Below are 23,678 nucleotides of genomic sequence, written 5' to 3' on the forward strand. Positions count from 1 at the left end.
TTGAATGTGTTTTCACTGTTTGGTGTTTGGAGGCCCTGTGAGTCAACCACATTTTCACAAATGAACTCTCACTCTGAGTAGGCCTTGACCTCTGTGGATGGACCAGGCCTCCGTAGAGACTGAGCACCTGTGTGTGCTGCGAGGTGAGCATTTGCTACCTTTGGGAATGGATTGGGCCCCTGTGTTTTACTGCACCTTTACAATGAACTATCCGTGTGAGTGGGCCTGGGCCTCTTTGGATGATATCGGCCTCTGTAGAAGCTGAATGCCTGTGTGCGCTGTGGGGTGTGCCTTAGGGAGTAGGCTCTGCATAGTGGAGTGGACTCTGCCTCTGACTTTGTTTATGGTATGGACTCTGTATATTGGAGTAGACTTGGTTTTGGTAATGGATTCTGCTTTTTTTGCAGGTGAAAAAACCAACCAGCATTGTGTGTTGTATATCCCTGGGTCTGGCAGGCCCTACTGGAGAACCAGAAGGTCCATAGGTCATCCATAGGGTGGGTAGGCATCCTGTGAACCAGACAGTGAGTAGGCAGCCCTAAGAGCCGGAAGGTTGGCAGGCCATCCCAATGCTGATTGCCCCAAGAGCCATAAAGTGGCTAAGTATTCCTGAGCACCACTGTACTGAGTAGGACTAGGACCAGTTGTCCTAGAGGTGGCCGTAAGATGTGTCAGGGCAGACTAAGAGCCAGAAGGCGTGTGGGTCATACTGAGCGCCATTGCCCTGAGAAGGTACCAGGATAGGCTGGCCTAGTGGTGGCTGGAAGACATGTAGGGCAGACCAAGAACCAGATAATTTGTAATGGTGGACCGGGAAGCTGGAAGGTGGGTAGGCTGCCCTGATCGCTGTCATCCTGGGGCAGTAACGGGACGAGCTCTCCTAGAGGTGGCCGGAAGGTGTGTATGAGCAGTTAGGACAGACTGAGCCAGAAGGGGTATAAAAGCGGGATGTCTTTTAAGTGGTCAAAAGATTGGAGGTGCGGGCTATTTGCTGTTTTACCACAGGCATGTGGGTGATATGCACTATTTTGTTATTCGGTTGATCAGATTGTTTTGTAAGTGACTGTGTCTGTTTCCTCTTCCGAGAGTTATGCTGGGATTTGGGGTTTGTCCGCATTTATTGTGAATTGTGTACTTTGCTATCTTTACTGTTTTGCCATCCTTTCCCCTGTTAATTGTTTATTGTAAACTGCTGTTTATTCACTGACATTTATTACTAAACATATAAAAATATGAAAATAACCAGGAGACTTAAAATCTCCTCAGATCACCATGTTATTTTGTACTGTTACAACAGCCACGGTGGCAGTTGAGTACAAAATCATAGGCTGTCGTGTGATCTTATGAGACACAGACCATCCACAGTTTGAGCTCAGGAGGCCTTGCAGGACTTATACACTGAATGCTAAGGTCCTTGGGAGTGTTGCTGAGCAAAGACACCTTGGAGTGCAGGTTCATAGCTCCTTGAAAGTGGAGTCACAGGTAGATAGGATAGTGAAGAAGGCATTTGGTATACTTTTTTTATTGGTCAGAGTATTGAGTGCTGGGGTTGGGAGCTCATGTTGCGGCTGTACAGGATATTCGTTTGGCCACTGTTGGAATATTGCATGCAATTCTGGTCTCCTTCCTATCGGAAAGATTTTCTGAACCCTTTCAAGTTTCACAAAAGATTTACAAGGATGTTGCCAGGGTTGGAGGATGTGAGCTATAGGGAGAGGCTGAACAGGCTGGGCTTTCCTCCCTGGAGTGTCGGAGGCTGAGGGGTGACTTTATAGAGGTTTACAAAATTGTGAGGGGCATGGATAGGATAAATAGGCAAAGTCTTTTCCCTGGGGTCAAGGAGTCCAGAACTAGAGGGCATAGGTTTAGGGTGAGAGGGGAAAGATATAAAAGAAACCTACGGGACAGCTTTTTCACACCAGGGTGGTAAGTGTATGGAATGAGCTGTTAGAGGAAGTGGTGGAGGCTGGTACAATTGCAACGTTTAAAAAGGCATCTGGATGGGTATGTGAATAGGAAGGGTTTGTAGGGATATGGGCCGGGTGCTGGCACGTGGGACTAAATTGGTTTGGGATATCTGGCCGGCATGGGCAGGTTGCAGCAAAGGGTCTGTTTCCATGCTGTACATCTCTATGACTCTGACTCTGAATGATCTGTGCACTCATCCTGCCTATTCCTTGCACGGGAGACTTCTGATGAAGATACATAAAACCAACATACCTGGCTGTCTCAACATATCAGGCAGTGAGACCCTGTGTGAGAACCTCTCTGGCTATGTCAAGTATCTTGAAATCCATTTGCACTTGCTGCCACTGTGACAGAATCACTGCAATAGCCTCAGTACTCAACACCAACAAAGACTTTGTTATTTAGACTGTTGACACTGCACACTCACTAATGTGTATTTGTCTTTTTCATGCTCTTAATTACCTGGGATTATCTTACCACTTTCTCACTTCACAAATTCTGTGCCTATGCACCTCCTTCCACTTGACCTGATGAAGGAGCAGTGCTCTGAAAGGTTGTGACTTCTGACTTTATACACCCCAGTCCAACACCAGCATCTCCACAACTTGATTGTTGGAGTTGTCAAAGAAATGCAGCCTCTTATTTTGCCCCTTTCCTTGCCCTTGCTAATGAACCACAATGGTTCAATTTGCCTTCGCACAATTTCCAATCATTTACCTTACACTATTAACACTATTTTGATCACTTTCCATTTCTTGGGAGTCTTGTCAGTTTATTTTTTAAAAATCTGTTTATTTTGATTTTTGCATTTACTTCCTTTAATTTTGTTTTATCCGTAGTTCTGTTTGTTTAGTCCCTCCACTTGGTATTTCTGAGCTGTTTACTTTGTCTCTCAAAATTGAGTTATATCATTGGCTTAAGTTAGTCTAAACTAATACTTTGAATTTAAGCTAGTTACAGTATTCAGATCATAAATAAACATCTTTGAAAAGAAGAGATGATGTTACAGAGCATTTTAGATTTCTGGATAGACCACACAATTTGAACTGATTGACTGACTGATTTACGAAAATTTAACCATGTCTGGAAATACTGAAATTTATTTGCCCAATGTTACTGAAGACCGGTATTTTTATGCTGATTGTGTGCAAGAATGCTAAGTGATCATTAAGCTGCTGCTTTTATCAGCATTCAAGGTTCTGGATTATGAATTAGATTAATTTAATGAAATACACTGGGGAGAAGTGTCTACTTTCATCAAAAAAGTAACTATAAATACAAAGAATCCATTCACACTTCACTTTTGACAAACTCGCCAAATAATAGTCAAGGAAAAAGTGCTAATAATGAGGAAATACAAACAGAAGTAGATAAACTGCACAGCGGGTCAATGACTGAGAAAAAAGCCAAATTGTCAAAGGCCACAGTGGCTCAGTGGTTAGTACTTCTGCCTCACCGTGCCAAAGACCTGAGTTCAATTCCTACCTTGGATGACTGTGTATGGAGTTTGCATATTCTCCCTGTTTGTGTGGGTTTCTTCCACATGGTCCGGTTTTATCCCATAATCCAAAAGATATGCGGGTCAGGTGAATTGGCCATCCTAAGTTGCCCATACCTGTTTCCATACTGTAGGGAATCTAATCTAATCACTTTTTTCTCTCTTTTGGTCACGGTTTGATTAGCTGTGTGCTTTTTGCCGTTTGTTTCCATCGCTAAAATATAGAACTATAAAAGTTGTAAAAATTGATGATCTTAAACTAAGTCAATAGAAAATCCCACTCAAGACATTGATCTGAAAACATGAATGATGTGTCATCAAACTAATTCAATACTAGTATTCAACCTGCTGTCTTCTATCATCACCTACCATTGGTCGTTTGGAGCCAGCAGAAATCAAAGGATATTCTGAATGCTGTAGTGAATTTTGGACCTGTACTCCTTCCTCAGAGCCTGCTCCACCTATCATTTTGTTATGTATGTCCTACATAATTTCTGGTGGTTAAATGGATGACAGATCAAGTGTGAAAGATCATGTGCACAATTTTCCAGTATGTACTCCCAGAGGATCTGACCCCATTCACCATAATTTAGCTTTGCTATAGTTATTCTGTCATTTTCAATGTCCAAACTGAGAAGGAGACATCCTGATTGGTTACGGGCATGTGTATTATTCTCGTTATGTATAACAGTCTGACCTTGTGGAGAGAGAATAATAAACTGTTTTGTTAAAAATATAGATTTACTCATTCCAATGGCCAGGTCATCTTTTGGAGCAGGGTAAATTGGAGCTGCATGTCGGACTGTGCAGAATCCCTGATTCTATGGAATGCTCCAAAGGTTTCTTTATTCAGGTTATTTGGAGTGTTCTGATACACTTAAATCTGAACCCGGAAGAAAATGGGAGTATTAAAAGCCTACCTGACAACCTGGGAGATAATAATCAAACTGAACATCAGCTCACCGCTGACCTCCCCAACTACATCCCTCAACCCTTTACGACTTTGACAGTGCCCTCCCCTATTCTGAGACAACTGCTTAAATACCCGAGCCATAGTTCAGATTCCTCTTTTTGTTGTAAAGAGAATAAAACTTGTTTTTATTAAAAATATAGATGAATTCACTATTGTTTAATTTTCCAGATTGCTTGTTTTCTGGCTCACGATCTATTCTACCACTTAAAGCATTTTTTTTACTTTACGACAGCTCATTGATTGTAACTTAGTTGAATAAACCCTAGAATCGTAACATTTGTCTCCAATTCCAGAATTACGTTTGCTATCAAGTAGTTTACAGGATGGAAGATTTACATAAATGTGTTATATTCAGCTGTTTGTTGCTATTATCATGAATTCCAATATTAAGAATTATGGATTTTCCATGAGTGTTAATGAGCCCACATGCATAGCTGTTTTGTTTGTTCCATCATTACCCAGGATCTCATCGAATCAGTGATAGTGACATCTCAGATTATGATGTTGATGATGGTATTGGAGTGGTCTTGTCAGGTGGGTGGGTGGCAGAACATCGCCTAATCTATGAGTGCTATTTGCATTTAGAAATTGCTTTTGATGTGGGGCTCTAGCAGGAGGTCAGTACCATTCCCAGGAGCAGATACCATGAATCTGCTAGCTGTCACAAATAGACTTAGCTGTCTAAAGCACAAACTAGTTGGTTGAGATTTAACCAATAGTTCTTAGCAGCAACACTTATTCTGCAAATTACACTTATTCAAAAATAGTTTTTTTTCCTAGTTCATTGAAGATGAAATGTATGTCACTTTTAAAACAAAATGGTGCACAGCTAGTTCTGAGTATCTGGCATGAGACACACTTTGTTAGTGCATTTGCAGTTTGCATTTTGAATTACTTTTGCATCAAAACAAAATGTAGCATAAGTCCTTCTGTCTAGGATTTTCTGATTGCCATGCCAAGCAGTCCAAGCTAATGTGGCTCAGTGGTTAGCATTGCTGCCCTACAGCACCAGGGACTGTGGTTCGATTCCACCCTCAAGTGCCTGTCTCTGTGGAGTTTGCACATTCTCCACCTGTCTATGTGGGTTTCTTTCCATTGCTCTGGTTTCCGCCCACAGTGCAAAGATGTGTAGGATTGACCATGCTAAATTGCCCATAGCCTACACATCACTGGGCACTGTGGATTAGCCTTGGGTTGCACCTGAAATGTTGACTTCTCCACTTCCTGATACTGCCTGGCTTTCTGTATTCTTCCGGCTTCCTGTTTGTCTCCCTTGGGTTCTAGCGCCTGTAGTTTTTTTTGTCTTTAGCCTTGGAAAATGCAGGGTTACATGAATAGGGTGGGGTGTGCCTCTGCTTGGGATGCTGTAAGGCTTAGTGTGGACTCAATGGGCTGAATGACTTGTTTTCACACGAAGGATTTTATGATAGATTTAGATCCAATTGTTTTAGCTTGATACCATAGGGCTGAAAAAGTAATCGGCTGAAGTGTCTCAAAGATGTTCAACACAGCCTCAAATATGAATTCACTTGTGAAACACAAAAGTAATCTCTTGCTTTACGCAAATTTCAGTATGTATGTTTGATTAGGATTTATAATTTTCAGGTTATGTCATATTTTGAATTTGAAGCAGCTCTGAACAAAATCCTCAAGTCAAAATGCTTGTATCAAACATTCTGCCTGATTTGCATTTACCAGAGGCAGTATTTTGTGGAGAAATTGGAGAAAAAAATGCCTAATCCCAGCATTATCTACGTCTCCATCCTCCTTTCAGTTCAAAATTAATGCAGTCATTTGTGCATGACACAGAAATTGGGATTAAGAGGGAAAGAAAAGTGGCTGCAAGCCTAAAACCAAATTAAAATGTAGAAGATTCTGGTAACTTTAGGTTTATCAAGTAGTAGACTACTTTAGTAGTCATAGAAGGTTTACAGGAGAAGGCCCTGTTTTTCTATCACTTCATGGCAAACAGCTTGGATTGTAATTGATATCTCTGTATAGCAGGGATGGAGATTAATGATTAATCAGGTTAAAGATTATGGCCAAAGCCTGCATGCTATATTGAGACACTGACATTTAAGGATAAGAACCTGCAAGTAAGGCCCAACAAGTTTGTCTGTAAAATTGACACCAAGCTTCCAATTGCCTATCATTTCAAAACATCACTGTCTTCCCATGCCAACACTTGTTGCAGACATGCTGCAATGTTTCAGGAAGCCTCAGCACCTAATCTCCAATTTACTGCTTGGGGACCCTGAAGTCTCTAAAATGCAACATCAAGTCCAATAACTTAAGAACCTGATTTTGTCCTTCCTTGCTTTTTACCCGCCACTATACCTGTTTCGTGTCATATATTGGTTGCTTTCAACACAGCCAACTCTCCTGTTCTCAACTCTCCTTATCACTTAATTCAGCTTTTCTTCAGTCCTGGCTTACTATCTGCAATACATTCATCCCCTTTCTTTTCTCTTTCCCTCTGTCTGGGCTCTGTTTCTATCTATTTGCTCATTACTTCTTGCTTCACCTCAACTTCAGCATAACTACTTTTTTTCCTAGCTGCTAATCAGTTCTAATTAAGCATCACTGGATTCGCTAATTCTGATTTCTCCCCACAGAGACTGCCAGACCTGCTGAGTTTCACCAGCAATTTCTGATTTTGTCCTATATATATGTGTGTGTGAGAGACAGCACCCGTATTCATCTGTCATCTTACCATATCAATTGTTATTTCAATGCCAATGTACTCAACAATCTGAATGTTTGTGGAAAAACTTACACAGTCTGGCTCAGCAACCTTTCTTGATAACTTATTCGGCAATTCTCTTGCACTTTGTGTAAATATTAATTCTGCTCTGCTAATTCCCAATATTATAATGCTAATAGCAGTTGATTTACTTAGGATAAACCAATTAGAAAATCTGACTATTGAGTTCAACTTCAGTTTGTACGTCACACCAAGTTGTGATTCTTGTCGTACCAGTCCTTCAGATTACTCAGCAAATTCCTTGAGTGAACTTTGTTAATTCCTTGCTGTAATTTCAATTCATTTGAAAACCTCAAAGCGTTTCATTGCAAAGGAAGCAAACTTTGAACTCACACTTGGTAAGACTTTTTTCAAATTTTTTTCAAATTTCCAACTAGGGACAATTAAGTGAAGTATTAAACATTCAGAATTGCTTAAATATCCATGACTCTAAATTTACAGTAATTTAGAATACAGGAAACAATCATGTTTTGCAGTAAGCCATGCATGTCCTCTCATTGACATTCAGAGGGAGCCTGAGAGACCGAGAGCGCTTTGATTGGACAAAGGAAGCTTTGTGTTTTCATTAACATTTCCAATTTGAGAGATCCATGATAGTCCTTTTACTTCCTAATTAAATCAAAACTTGCTCCATGTAAAATAAAAAATACTTCTCAAAATAAATTTCATTTATAACAATTAATGTATAACAATCTGGGACTCTAGCCAGATAGATTAGTTTGTGATAAAATCTGTGGCCATGAGTCTTATATTATGCAGGGTAATAATCCTATATTTGTAGCTAACTTGCAGAATACAGGATCACTTGCACAAATAAATTGCTGTGCAGTAAGAGTGATTATTTATAGGCAAGATGACGACTAAATTTTAATCCACTAATTCCCTAACTGCCTTCCTGCTTGAGCTCCACAGATGAACTGCTGTAAAGCAGCATATATGCCCTTTAGATATGAGATTTCTGAGTGACTGCAACTCGCATGGCTTTGCTTTACCAATGTAGATGTTTGCATGGCCTCTGGGCTTGTTCATGTTTGAAACAAAAACTGGTTGCATTAGTCATAATAGTACATATTGAACATGTGTCATACCACTACAGCACTTTGTTTTGGTTACAGGCTGTTTTAATGCTTATGGTTTGCATGTATTTCAAGTAGTGTCTCATAACTTAAAAGACAAAAGTGATGACCAGAAAGGAAGGTTGAATGAATCACACTTTTAAGTCCTTGTTTCATTGCAGTTTGGCTTTATATTTGCAACAATGCTAGTGTTGACCAATGTTTTGCTAACAAACATTAATACTTCCATTTTTTTTTTGTTTTTGGCATCTTAACCAACAGATTATAGGGCTAACAGTAGAGAAAGTAGATCAAGCACATTAACCGTCCCAGATCAGCAGAGAACCCCCCACCATCGTTCACGTTCTGTCTCTCCTCACCGTGGTGATGACCAGGGCAGGACCCGGTCACGTTTACCCAGTGTCCCACTGCAGAGGTGTGTTTTTGTTCTTCACAAATGCTGGTTTAATTTGGTAAAATGTTGGGCTGAAAGTGGTTAATTTTTAACCTTCACTTCTCCTGTTTGTCAGTGCAATAGTTTTGTCTGATTGAAAGCGGGAGATAGCTTGCATGGAATTTCAGGAGCATTGGGTAAAGGCAAATATTGTTTTGGGTTTTGTGCTTAAAATTGATTTCCAGATCTTGATGGTTTTCCAGAGAAAATTTTGATGCTTGATTATTATGATAATCTTCTCCGTACTTAGGAGTTTAGATGAAATCCATCAAAGTCGTCGTTCTCGTTCCCCTACACGATACCAAGATGCCTCTCGCAGTCCAGTCGAATGCAGGCCCAGGGACATGGACAGTTATTACACCTATGAAAGAGACAGGTACAGTTTTCAACGTAATTACTCCAATCCCTTTTTCTTTTACATGGAATTGAAATTTAAAGGCTAACATTTTGCTGTTATTTTCATTTTGATGTTTGAAAATAATCCCAGTGATCTGAACTTCCACTTCTGCGACAATATTTTTAAAAGGGATTAAGTTATAAAGTCTGTGAATCTTTGAGTAGCAGAAGGCTATTTTAAATTTGACCTTTTGATTTTAGTTTGTGATAAACTCCAGTACACCATTTGACTGATTTTACAGTTCTCCACTTTCCTTTGTTCTCCTCTTGTAAAATGAAGATTAAACACACTTCTGGAAAATTAATGGTGAGTGAATGCAACTGTCACTATCTGTCCAGATGCATTACATTCTGTGCCATACCATGGGTGCTGTGCTCTGCTTTGCTTCTCTTCCCTGCACATGCCCCAACCGCAAATCCATGCCACAAGCTTCCCAACTTGCTGTCCCCATTAAAATTTTAATGGTAGCAGGTAAGACATTAGAAAGCCAACCTCCCTCTGCTCAGCCATGATGTGGAGGTGCCAGTGTTGTCCCTCTGAGTAAATTGAGGTCCTTAAATTGATGGCCACATCAGGGCCTTGACCTTTTTACCTGCAGTGGGAGACCCAGGACCAGCTTGGTATATATTTCACTGTGATGGCTGAGGAGGACACTGATAAGGGCAGCCTCTATGATGTGTCCCCTGGGTCCATCAGTGGCTTCCAACCCCAAGGGATGTGCCTGCTTCTCTTATGTGCTATGACAAGCAAGCTGCACCATTAGATTTTTCTGGCTATTCTCAGGTGATGGCTATCTTAAACCAGTTAATGGCATTAAATGGAACAGGGAAAGCTAGACTCATTCTCAACCTATTTATTGAAAAGCCATGATGTGGAGGTAATAGTGTTGGACTGGGTTGGACAAGGTCAAAAATCACATGACACTAGGTTACAATCCAATGGGTTCAGTTGAAAACACTAGCTTTTGGAATACTGCTCCGTCAAGTGCTAGTGCTGAGAAGGTATTCCCATGGCACTAGGGTGATTAAAAGCACAGTAATAAGTAGTGATAAAGAGATATACCAAGTTTGGGATTTGCCACAAATTGCTCAGCAAGTAACAATCTGAGATTCATTTGGACCTGCCTGGGTGCTGAATTGAATTGAATTTGTCGCCTGTACCGAGGCACAGTGAAAAGCTTTGTCTTGCAAGCAATATTGGCAGATCACATAGTTAAATAGCATAGATAAGTAAATAATAGGTAAACAGTGGCAAAAGCCAAAGCACAGGTACAGGCAAATGCTAAGTGTTTTTGAGACCATTCAGTATTCTAACAACAATAGGGTAGAAACTGTTCAAAACTGGCTGGTGCATGTGTTCAAGCTTCTCTACCTTCTCCCCAAAGGTAGAGATTATAGAATAGCATTGCCAGGATCGGATAGTTCTTTGAGAATGTTGGTGGCCTTTCCTTGATAACGGACCTGGTAGATGGATTCTATAGATGGGAGGTTGGTCTTTGTGATTGCCTGGGCTGAGGTCACCACTCTCTGTTATCATCTCCGATTTTGAATGGTACAGTTGCCATACCAGTTAGTGACACATCCAGACAGAATTCTCTCGATGGCGGACCTATACAAGTTGGCAAGGGTATTCACCATCATGCCAAATTTCCTCAGCTGCCTGAGAAAGAAGAGACATTGTTGGGCACTGTTACCAGTACGTCCACTTGAACAGTCCAACAAAACTTGATGACACCCCTTGTTTTACTCATGGTCTCCCTCACTTTATCATCATCTATCCAATTGAATTCAACTCATTGTATATACTTCTCCATAATGTCTGTTTCTTTAGTCACAGATTATTCTGCAAGGGATTATGATAGATTAATTACTACATTATTCACATATCTCTCTGTTCTGTGTGGACCTTACATTTCGAGAATAATACAGTGCAGACAGTGTGTATCATGTCATACCTATGAACTTTAAGTATAAGTTCTTGCCAGTGTTAAACAGAAAATCATGAAAAAATCCAGCTCCACACACTGATTTGACTCACTGTCACTGCAGTAATTACTGACCCAGTTCCACACACTGTGATTTGATCCACTGCCACTCCTTTAAATATCCTTGTGTATTTTTCCACATTATTGACAGTATTGTAGCAGCAGTGTATTGTGAGACACTGGCTTGTGCTGGAGCATGCTGTTCAGTTCTATTGGAATGTTGTCAGGGCCTACGACCTTTGAAACCTCCAGTGTCTCTAAATGTTGATATCATGTGGAGTAAATTCAGTTTGGATGGGGGTGGGGGTGGTGCTGAAGGTTGGCATCTGTGTTGTTGGTGTCCTCCAGAGATTGCTACATGATTTTATGTAGTCGAAGGAACACAAATGTAGTAAGTGATCTGTTATCAATAGGAATTTTGTTTTATCTCCATATAGCTAAGTCTACAGTAGGCCTTTAGAATATCATTGGATTAGAGTGGTGCTGGAAAATCGCAGCAGTTCATGCAGCAGCCAAGGAGCAGGAAAATCAACGTTTCGGGCAAAAGCCCTTCATCAGGAATACTGTATATTGTTCGAAATGTCGATTTTCCTGCTCCTCAGATGCTGCATGAACTGCTGTGCTTTTCCAGCACCATTCTAATCCAGAATCTGATTTCCAGCATCTGCAGTCATTGTTTTTACTACTTTAGAATATCATTTCATAGTTCTATCTCATCTCTTCATATGTCCTGCAGACTGCCTACAGTGGATACTGGGTGAATCAACATGATAGATGGAAGGATGGTGATTGGCACATGGGATGGCATAAGTTGGCACTGAATTTACATGTGGTATGAAAGGACTGTAGGATGGATAGATGACCATGGTATGAGTATTGGAGTGCCCTTGATAGGTGGACATAGGATTCATATACACTAAACATTTAAAATAATATAGAGACACAGCAAGTAGTTTGGAAGATGAATTGTATGTTAACATTTCTTGCAAGGGGTCAGATCGCAAGAGTAGTGAACTCCAACTGAAGTTCTACTGTTCTTTGGAATACTATGCCTGGATTACTGTGTAACTCTTTTCTTCAGACCCAAGGAAGACTCTTACCTAGCTAAGAGGTTGATACAACAAAAGTTGATTCCTGAGATGATGCTTCCCCACCCACTGACTACCGAGTTTAGAACTAAGGGATAGAGACCTAGGATAAGCATTTTGGCTTGAGATGAGAAATCTCTTCACTCTGAAGGTTGAAATCATTGGAATTCCCTTCTCTCAAGAATTGTGGATGCTGAATTGTTGAGCATATTGTTTTGAAGGTGTGAAGTAAAAGTGAATGCTGTTCTGAACTGAGAGCTTATGCGTCCCCGTGATATAACTAGATAGCAGTCTGAGTGTACTGGAAAATTGGAAATATGTACCGTTTGGTTGTGAAATGGATACCTGAGTTGGTTGTTGTTTCGACAACAATTTAAATTTAACCAATTATGCCCCACGATACTAAAACCCAATCGAGTTTGGTTCGGTTCGATTGGATGCTGGCAAAATAATAAATTCAATGAGATGATCTGATGTTGGGGATATAAAAATGTAGGCTGCCTTGAAAATTGAAGGCAGAGCAACTGCCATCAACACAGATGCAAGAAATTAGGAAACACTCTCTAAGGTACCTTTTCATATGAAACATGATTGCAGTAAAAGAAATAAGAGGACCCAGGGAGGTCTTCAGTCAGAAGAAAAAAGACACCCAAAGACGACAGCCGCTGTATGGTTTTGAAATTTATCTTGATGTCTTGCAGAACAGCATATTGTTACAGAATTGGGGAGAGGTAATAAGTTAACAGAAAGGGGGTTTAGAATTGTAAATAGTTGTTTAATGTTCACTTTTAGAGTTAAAGAATAAATTAATGTTATTTTCTTTAAATAGTGGAATTCAAGAGTTCTCTGTCGCTCATTTTTTAACAACAGATTGAGGCGAGGTAAGTTTTGCTTGGTGTTTAGTTTAATTAACAGAAGGGTTCTCTGCCATGCCATAACAATATTTAAGATTGAGCTCAACAGATTAGTTGACTGTTACATAATCAAGGGACGTGGGCACAGACAAAAATGTAGTAAGTAAATCAGTTATGACCATATTGGATGGTGGAGTACGGTGAAACAAATAGAAGGCTGACTATTTTTTTATTTTATGTTTTTTCCTGGAATGTGGGCACTGCTGGTTGTGCGAGCATTTATTGTCTGTTCCTAATTGCCTTTGAGAAGGTGCTGGTGAGCTGCTTTCTTGAACTGCTGCTGTCATTGTGTTGTAGGTACGCCCACAATGCTATTAGGGAGGGAGTTCCAAGATTTTGACCCATCAGCACTGTATTTCGAAGTCAGAATGGTGAGTAGGTTAGACGGGATCTTGCAGATGATAGTGTTCCCATGTCCTTGTCCTTCTAGGTGGTTATGCTCATGTCTTTTGAAGGATACTTTTACTCCTGTATTAGTCTGTGCACTATTATCTCTGAGGTTGGTATACCTTTCTTCATTTACAGTGTCCAAAACTGAATGTAGTGTTCTAGATAGAGTAATTACTGTTTTGGTTCAAACATGACAAAATTAGTGAAGTTAAGGTGTGAATGACTGTCCTTGATATTAAGGCAACATTTGATTAAGTGTGGTATCAAGGAGCCCTATACAAACTAGTGTCGCTGGGAATTGAGGGAAACTACACATTGGTTGGATTTGTAGTTGTTAGAGGTGTATCATCTCAGTTCCAGGTTATCACTCTCCGAATTCCTCAAGGTAGTGGTGTAGGTCTAACCACCTTCATTTGTTTCATCAATAACCTTCTTTCCAAGCATATCAGAAATAAGAGCAAATCATTCACCATCTCAAGCCTGCCCCACCACACAATAAGATCATGGCTTAACTGCTTGACTGCTCTTTTGTGCCAGCTCCTCAGAGTTCTCCATTTTCTGATATTTCAAAAATCCATCCAAAGTCAGAAGTGAGGATATTCACTGATGTTGACATAGCTTTCATCACCATTCATGACTCCTCAGATATGCAGCAAGACCTGCTCATCAAACAAGCTTGGGCTGATAAGTGTGAGATATGGCCTAGTGGTGATGTCACTCTGATCCAGAGTTCAAATTCTACAATGGCAAAATTTTGAAATATCTGGAATACAGTGACTATATAACTGCTGCCAATTGTTATAAAAACCACCTGGTTCATTAATGCCCTCTCAGGAAGGAAATCTACTATCCTTAGATTCATAGGAATCCTATAATGCAGATAGAGGCTATTAGGCCCATAAAGTCAGCAATGACTCACCCCAACAATATAAAGAGCATCCCAACCAGACCCACCTGCCCAATCCTATTCTCCAAACTCCACATTTCCCATGGCTAATCCACATAGCCTACACATCCCTGAACACTACAGGACAATTTAACATGACAAATTTACCTACCTGCACATTTTTGGTTTGTGGGAGGAAACTAGGTCATCCAGCAAAAACTCAAACAGATACCAGAGAATGTGCAAACTCCACACAGAACTACCGAAGGCTAGAATCAAACCTGGGTCTCTGGTGATGTGAGACAACACTGTTAACCACTATACTGTGCTTGCTTAGTCTGGTCGACATATGACTCCACACCACAACAACGTGAGTGAATCTAAACTGTATTCAATAGGCATGGCAATAAATTCTGGCCTGGCCAGTGATGCCTTCATTCTTTGAATTTTTTTTAAAGTGACAAGTAATATTTGTACCACAGGAATGCTAGACAATGATCATTTCCAATAAGAGAGAAATCTAATAATTTTCCTTCAACATTAATGGCATTGAAACCTTTGCTACCTGTTTTACTAGAGCTTCCTATTGACCAGAAACTGAACTGGAACAGCCTTATGAATACTGTGGCTACAAAGAAAGATCCGAGGCTAGGAATGTTGCAATGATAAACTCGTTTCCTGTCTCCCAGCAGCTTTCCATCACCTACGAAGCACAAGTCAGGTGTGTGTTTGGGATACTCCCCACTTGCCTGGATAAATGTAGCTTCAACAACACTCAAGAAACTTGACATCATCCAGGACAAAGCAGCCTACTTAACTGGCACCACATCCACAAACATTTACTCCCTCCATCACGAATGCACACTGGCATCAGTTGCACCATCCACAAGATTCACTGCAAAATCTCACCAAACCTAATTCAGTTACATTACCACTAGGCCTTTCAAACCAATTGCTCCTCCAACAGCACCTTCCAAACAAATGACCTCTAACATCCAGAAGGAGGAGGGAAGCAGATACATAGGCAAACAACCTTAAAGTTCCCTCCAAGTCCGACACCAGTAAATGCAAAGTACTGTGGATGCTGGAAATTGGAAACAAACACAGAACCCACAGTTGTTCATGTCATTGGGGTTGTTCAGTTCTGAAGAAAAGATGTATGGGACTCGAAATGCTAACTTTGTTTCTTTCTCCACAGAAGCTGGCAGACCTGCTGAGTTTCTCCAGCATGCTGTATGCTTGTTTCAAGTTAGACACCAACTTGTATTGCCATTACTTTACTGTTGTTGGATCAAAGTCCTGGAATTTCCTCCTTAACAGCATTGAGTGTCCCTACAACATATATACTGCAGTGGTTCTAGAAATCTCTAACAAGTAGTGTGAAGTTTCCCTCAATTTCCAGTGATACCAATTTGTGTAGGGCTCCTTGATGCCACACACAGTCAAATGTTGCTTTATTTTCAAGGACAGTCATTCACACCTTAACTTCTCTAATTTCAATCTTTTGTCATGTTTGAACCAAAACAGTAATTACTCGATCTAGAGCACTACATTAAATTTTTGGACACTGTAAATGAAGAAAGGTATATCAATCTGAGTCAAGTCTGTAGAGCATAGTAAAAGCATCTTTCAAAAGCCATGAGCATGACCACATAGAAGGACAAGGATATGGAAACACTATCACCTGCAAGTTCCCCTCCAACCTACTCACCATTCTGACTTCGAAATACAGTGCTGGCCACCTTAGACCCTGTGGCCCAGCATACCAATGCTGACCAACAAACACCAAACTGTGCTATACTAAACGGTACCTTCTGCAGGGCAACTAGAGAACACCCATATCCCCGAATGAATCTCTCTATTCCTCCACAGTTTCCAGCTTTGCATCCTTTTAGAAAATACACTAAAACATTCCCTTATATTGTCACCCACCCAGCATACTGTCAACAACAACTTAAGGTATGTTGAATTTTGGTTCCTTCAAGATATTTTGAAATATTTTCTGAACCAGGAGGACTGGTTCAAGTCCCATTTGCTCTAGAGTTATGGCATCGCTCAACAGATTGATTCGGAAATATTTTCTGGTGCTCTTGTGGTGCAGTGATTTATTGTCCCTACCTCTGAGTGAAGAAACCTGGGTTGAAGTCGTAGGAATTTTAACTGTGCTCCCACAGCTCCAACCTTGTCAAAGGTATTATTAACAGTAAAGACCTTTTGCTGTTTAGTTTATTGGAGTTTAATCCCTTGAAACAATATGTTTAATCCCAAGAATGTTAAAGATAAAGTAAGAAAAGCTATATTTATAGCACCGAATAGACAAGGCCAATTTGCAATCCAATCTCCATCCTTCATACATCATGCAGGAGTGAACATGGTTCTTTTTGATTCTATATGCTTCCTTCAGCTAAGTATGGCTATTTAACAAAAAATTCAAAGATACAGAATCAATAAATTTTGACTCTTAGATTAAGAACTATTTGTGAAACGTCATTTCTTTGAAAGTCCCGAAAATGCACATGACCAAAAAATTACAGAAGGCCAAAAATTGTCAATGCAGGATTAATGTTGATATACTATGGAATTTATTTTACCATTGGTTCAGTCTTCCACCAGTATAATTGAGGTGAACATGTTAAGTGTGAGCATTTTCCACTTGCATGTCTCAATGTTTATAGGAAATATCACGTCCTTGTTGGACAATCTGTATAATGATGATCTGACAATTACAGACAAGTCAGTTTATCCTCCGTGGTAGGGAATTCTAGAAATGATCATTTGGGACATTATTAATAGTTATTGAGGTAAATGCAGGTTAATTAAGAAAATCCAACATGGTTTTCTATTGGGAAAATTTGTTATCTGGCTTGCTGGAGTTTTTTTGATGAGATGGCACAGGGTTGATGGTAATGTTGCTGGTTTGGGGTGCATAGACTTCCAATCATAGAATCTGTACAGTGTTGAAGCAGGCCATTCGGCCCACCAAATCCACTCTGACACTCCAAAGAGCATCCCTCCCGAAACCATGCCGTGCCATCCACCTAGCCAGTACATCACTGGAAACTATAGGCAAGTTAGAATGGCCAATCTGCTAAACGTGGTAAAAGTGAGGACTACAGATGCTGGAAACCAGAGTTTAAATCCGAGTAGTGCTGGAAAAGCACAGCAGGTCAGGCAGCAACCGAGGAGCAGGAAAATAGACATCAGAAACCTGAGGAAGGGCTTTTGCCCAAAACGTCAATTTTCCTACTCCTCGGATACTGCCTGAATCTTTGAGCTGTGGGAGGAAACCAGAGCACGTGGTAGAAACCCACACAGACACAGGGAGCACTTGCAAACTCCACGTAGACAGTTGTCCAAGCCTGGAATTGCAGCCTGGATCCATGGTGTTGAGACGCAGTAGTGCTAACCACTGTGCCACCCTCCAATACAATTGAGGTGAGCATGTTTAGCGTGAGTCTTTTCCATTTCCAAAGTGATGAAGCATCGCATAACACATAAACCAGAGTTCATGAAATAAAAGGGACAATAGCAACATGCCTATTGCTAGAGTATCGTGTGCAGTTGTATAATCCACATTGTAAGAGAGATGTAACAGCACTGCAGATGGTGCAAAAGAGATCTACCAAGAGTTTGTTGTGAAGAGAGATTGGTCAGACTGAAGTTGTTTTCCTTTAAAGAAGAGTAGATTGAGATGAGACATGATTGAGAGATTTAAAAAACTGTGAGGTGCATAGACAGGAAGAAACTTTCCACCTGTTTGGAGGGATCATTGACCAGGGACATAAATTTCAAGCAAGGGAAAGAAGGTTTGGAAGAGGTATGAGGAAAATCTTTTATACCTTGAGGTTAGTGGGAATCTGGAGCTTGCTGCATATAATGGTGTTAGAGGGAGAACCCCTCATTACATTTGAGAAATATATAGATTATGTAGTTGTAATACCAAGGCACTGAGTCAAGTGCTGGAAAATTGTATTACAGCAGTTAGGTTGTTTTTGACCGGCATTGACCCAGTGGGTCACTTTCTGTGCTGTGTTACTCTGTTTTCTGTGACTTTTTTTCTACGACACTGTCACAGTTCCAAATTTTATGCATTAGGTAAAACTTGGAAGCATTGCGAACTGTGAGGAAGATATTAGAGTTTCAGAAAGATGTAGACAGGTTGGTGGAACATGAGAAGATGAAGTTTAATGCATAGACATGTAAAGTGGTTTATTTTGGTAGAAAGAGCATCTGGAGAAAACTTAAAACAAAAGGGCATATTTCTAATGGGTTGCAGGAGTAAAGGGTCCTGTTGTGTATATATGCAGAACTCATTGAAAATGGCAGTGTAATTAATAAAGCATAAGTATCCTTGGCATTATCAGTGGGGGTTTAGAGTACAAGAACAAGGAGGTTATGGTAAATTTTATATAAGATCCTCAGCTGGAATAATATATCTGGTTCTGGGCATCACACTTGAGGAAAGATGTGAAGACATTGGAGACCCAGCAGTTGGCTGGTTGGTGAAATTGGCACCTTTTCTCCTTGGAGAAAAGAAGGTTAAGAGAAGATTTGATAAAGGTATTCAAAATCCTGAGAGATCTGGACAGGGGAGACCAGGACAAACTTCACAAGAAAGGATCAAGAACAGAGTGCAGATTTAAGTTTTCTTCTTTTTATCAAGTACTTTATGAGAAAAAGCATTTTCATACAGTATGTGGTGAACACACTGCCTGAGAGTGTGGTGGAGACTTAGACTGTTACCTAAAAAGAGGTTTTGGAGATAAGATGGGAGCAAGGCATCGGGTGAAATTTTATTTCAAGGAGTTGATGTGGATACATTGGGATGAATGGTCTTCTGCCTTGTTACAATTCTGTTGCTCTATACTATTTAAATAAAAAAGGGGTTCCTTGTAATAAATGCAAAATGTGCTTGAAACCAAAATAAAATCTAAACATGCTGAAAAAAACTCAGCAACATCTGTGGTCAGAGAAACAAACTTAATGTTCCATGTGTGTGATCTTTCATCAGAACTGGGAAAAGTGAGAAACAGGGATGGAGAGAGGCTGGACATAAGAATAAGAGAGAAGGTCTGTGACATGGTAAAGGTGCAAGTGTTATGCTGCAAAACCAGATGGATCTCTAATAGCGTAAACACCAGATCCTTCCAGAGGATGTGTCAAGATAGCTGCCATCCCAATGTGAAAAAAATGAATTGATAGAAATGAGAGAAGAAAGAAACAAATATACAGAGAAACATAAAACAAAATGGTTGTGATTTAAAGTAGCTGAACTCTGTGATGAGCCTGGAAATCTAAAGCATGTCCAGTTCACAAGATGAACTGCTGTTAGTTAAGCTTGCATCGACCTTCACAAGAACTCTGCAGTAGATGACAAATAGAATGATTAGAATGGGAGCATTCACTGGAGAATTAGAACAACAGGTAATGATAAGCTTGGTGATGTTTGCTGACTGAACAGAAATGATTATCCAGAAGATGGGCTTGAAATGCAAAATCAAAAGGCTCAGTCTAAACTTCTACAAATCGCTAATTTGGTCTGAGCACACTTTAAGAAGGAAATATTTGGAAAAGGTAGAGAGGAGGTTTGCCGGAATGACGCTTGGTTTGCTTGCAACTTTAGTTACATAGAGAGACTGGGAAGCTGGAATTTCTCTTTAGATCAGAGAAAGACGAGGGTAGATTTACTTGAGATGTTGAAAACGATGAGGGTTTTTCAATGACAAGCAGAAATTGCTAGGAAAAAACTCAGCAAGTCTGGCAGCATCTATGAAGAGAAAGCATTTTGGGTCAAGTGACCCTTCTTCAGAACACTCTGTTCCCGCATCTGAAGTTTTCTTTTTGGTCTCGGGATCTTCAGTGATTTGGCTGTTTTCCCCATGTCAGTGGCTCAGTAAGCAGAGGTCAACATGTACATAAATTGCTAAAAGAACAGTGGAGGAAATTTGGAAAAATTGCATTACCTAAAGCCTTATTAAGGTTTGGAATGCATGATCTGCAAGCACGGAAACAAATCCAGCAGGGACTTTCTAAAAAACATTGGACTGGCACTCTAAGAGTATCAATTTCTGGGATAATGGAATGAATTGGACTCTTTCAATGAGCTGGCATAGGCTAGATGATTGAAGTTGTACAAACCTATTGTTCAGAACATCGAAAAATATTCCCAAATTATGTCAATGGGGAAAAATATCCCCCCTTTAGAGAGTTGCTGCAGAACTGAATAGTTACCATTGACTCCTCCAAACCATATATAAATACAGGTCTCCGAGATTCACCCAGGTCAACTGTTATGTTTCATACACAGAAATGAAGATTATACTACAGCATTTCATTGATATTTACAATCCTAGTGGACAATTTTGAGAAACCTATGATTGTCAAACTCAAAGGACAGATTTAGAAATTAAAGGAAAGTTTCAGAACATATGGTTCATATCAGTGAAAGTTATGAAATAGAGCTACTGATTCATGTTCATCTTGTTTAAAATTCCAGAAGTAGAAATTTGAACAGGAGGTGAGTGAGTAAAACTAAAATAAACTTGCCATAGTCCTAGAGTTCTATAGGACTGCAAATTCATTAGAGATGGCATGGTGGTTTAACCTGAGTCACCAAGCCTCTGGTGAGGGGCGATTTTGAGAAGACCAGTAATCTCAGTGGGTGTGGGAATTGAAACTGCACAGTTGGTGTAACTGTCTGTTTGCTCGCTGAGCTGATGGGTTTGTTCTCAGATGTTTCATCTCCATTCACATTGTTAGTGAGCCTCTAGTGTAATTCTGTATCGCAGAATAATTATGCAGCTAACTGACTCCCAATATGAGAGGTTGGGGGAGGGACTAAAATCATTATTAAACAGGGCTAAAGCAACATGAATAACAGACACTCCATTAAAGTTGATACTGCTGTTCAGTAGATCAAATTGGAATCTCAATGTATAATGTATAGGCTATTGAAGGTCTATTTGGATTTCATTGCCTTTTGTACACTTCTGATCATTTATTATCAATTGATTACATTATGAAGGTGTGTGTGAGGAAAATTCATTTGATTGTTATTTTGTAGAATAGACTGCCTGAAACAAATTTAATGCAAACTTTCAAAAAGAAATTGGATTATAGTTGACATGATAAGTAATTTAATGGAAATCAAGAAAGGAATAGGCAAATGATACAAACTAAATAACTCTTTCAAAGAGTCAGCACAGCCACAATGGGCTAAATGGCTTCCTCGGGCTGTGTATGTATTCTGGTAAGTATTACAATGCAACAGTATTGGAGTCATTGGACTACAGTTTATGCCAATGTGAAAGTGTTGTGTAAAAACATTGGTACCTCCCATTTAGATTGTATGGGCATTGGTGAAGACTAGTGTTTAAATTTGTTACACGCTGCGCTTTTCTGTTAGTAACCATATTAATATAAAATTAACAAGACGCTATCCGTTTCAAGCATCCTCTCTATCAAACTCAATCTGTTTTATCTTGAATATTTTTGTTCTTAACAAGTATCATGGATACAGCAGAAACACAGAAATTTCCCTTGCTTTTAGCCTTGCTCGCTAGGTTTGATCAACTAGGAGAAAGTAAGGACTGCAGATGCTGGACATTAGAGTCGAAGAATGTGGTGCTGGAAAAGCGCAGCCGGTCAGGCAGCATCTGAGGAGCAGGACAGGCGATGTTTTGAGCATAAGGAATTCCTGATGAATAGCTCTTGTTCAAATTGTCAACGTAAATATGATTTATGAAAATATAATTTTCTTGTTACCAGGTTTTGTTTCAAACAAAATTGAGTTACTATTTATAGTTAAACTTTATAACTGATAATTTGTGTGATCAATTAAATATTGTCACTTCAAGTGTATTTTAAATACAGCATGGAAACCGATCCTTTAGTCCAACTTGTCCATGCCAACAGTGTTTCCAAACGAAACTAATCTCACTTGACTATGTTTGGCCTATATCCATCCAAGTGTTTCCTATTAATGTACTTATCCAAATGTCTTTTAAATATTGTAACTGTACCTGCATCCACTACTTCCTCTGGCAATTCATTTCACACACACACACCACTCTATGTACATTTAAAACATTCTCCTCTCGCTTTAAAAAAAATATGATCCCTAGTTTTGAAATCCCCCACCCTAGGGAAAAGACTCATGCTATTTGTCTTATCTATGATCCTCATGATTTTATAAACTTTTTTTTAATGAATAGAAAGTCTAAGAGCCAAGTTTATTAATAGTTTTTTTCTTATGTTTGGTATCTTTTATTATGTATTGTTGCATGTAATTTATAAATATGATAGAGTCCATCATCTCAATGGAATAGTACAATAGCTGATCTGTTGTCTCAGTGGGATATCTCTACATTGCAGAGAGGATATCATCCTGTGAGTGAAGTTCCATCAGTGCAGATAGCTTGCTGTCTCCATATTTGCATTGGTGCACTGAGCCAGTGATTTTTGTTTAATCTTTTAAATAAAAACTCTTGTTAACAAAGTTAACTGGAACAATTCTGAACTGCATGGATATGTTTTGTGGAGCAGAATATCCTTTTAGTTTGCTGTTTCCTATCTGATGGGATGAAGAGTTCTGATAATATCAGGCTATTTGATTCTTCTCCATGGAGAATGGAATGGCTGCAGGTGAGCAGTTAAAATGTATTATGGGACTAAGTGAAAAATAGCCATGATGATTCTATGATTCTCCTATGAATTAATGCATTTTCTTACAGCTCTATTAAATATTGTTTTCAGATTTTAAGTGCTTATATCATTGAAACATAAAATGATTTGTTCACTATCAGTGGCATCTTCATTAGATCTCACTTTCTTTTTCATTGCTCCATTTTTTTTCTCCTCACTGCATTGCTCCCCATTCATCATGTCTGTGCAGTGAGTTCCTTATGCTGCCCAGGGCAAAACGAGGAAGGAGTGCAGAGTGCCTGCGTACTGCCAGGTAAATAGTAAGTGAATGTATTCTGAGAACTAGCTTTATTTTAAATATTTGGTTTAGCGTTCTTGTTGTAATAATGGTTTTCAGTTGTAAATTTGTACAGTTCATTGATAGATATCTAGTTGTGTTGTTTAAAAAACAGTTACACTTTACATTTGTGTTATTTTGCCTTTCATCTTCATGGTGAATAATATTGAGCAACGTTCATTTTCATGGTCTGTATTTGGTATGTTCCACAGCTATTGCTAATAATACTAAGATATAAGTTTGAATCCACGAAAATGTGTGAGCTTTATGATCCATTGCTAATTATAACGTGCTAATGATCACAATTCTGACATCTGTTCATGTCTA

At 39.6% G+C, this 23,678-nt stretch overlaps 1 protein-coding gene across 19 annotated transcripts in view; it reads left to right on the top strand.

The window, feature by feature from the left end:
• Positions 1 to 23,678, top strand: part of LOC122543331 (regulating synaptic membrane exocytosis protein 1-like) — an 845,124-nt gene that overhangs the window by 588,811 nt on the left and 232,635 nt on the right. For 15 of the 19 annotated variants that reach the window (XM_043682026.1, XM_043682010.1, XM_043682017.1 and 12 more), the window contains 4 exons: positions 4,902 to 4,973; positions 8,541 to 8,694; positions 8,963 to 9,088; positions 23,265 to 23,327. In XM_043682026.1, coding sequence (XP_043537961.1) covers positions 4,902 to 4,973; positions 8,541 to 8,694; positions 8,963 to 9,088; positions 23,265 to 23,327 — 415 coding nt within the window. The remainder of the gene's footprint in view (positions 1 to 4,901; positions 4,974 to 8,540; positions 8,695 to 8,962; positions 9,089 to 23,264; positions 23,328 to 23,678) is intronic. The other 4 variants (XM_043681881.1, XM_043681952.1, XM_043681891.1 and 1 more) reach the window with 2 other exon arrangements.

This window comes from Chiloscyllium plagiosum, chromosome 3 (genome assembly GCF_004010195.1).
Source record: "Chiloscyllium plagiosum isolate BGI_BamShark_2017 chromosome 3, ASM401019v2, whole genome shotgun sequence".
In the NCBI taxonomy this organism is placed as follows: Eukaryota; Metazoa; Chordata; class Chondrichthyes; order Orectolobiformes; family Hemiscylliidae; genus Chiloscyllium; species Chiloscyllium plagiosum.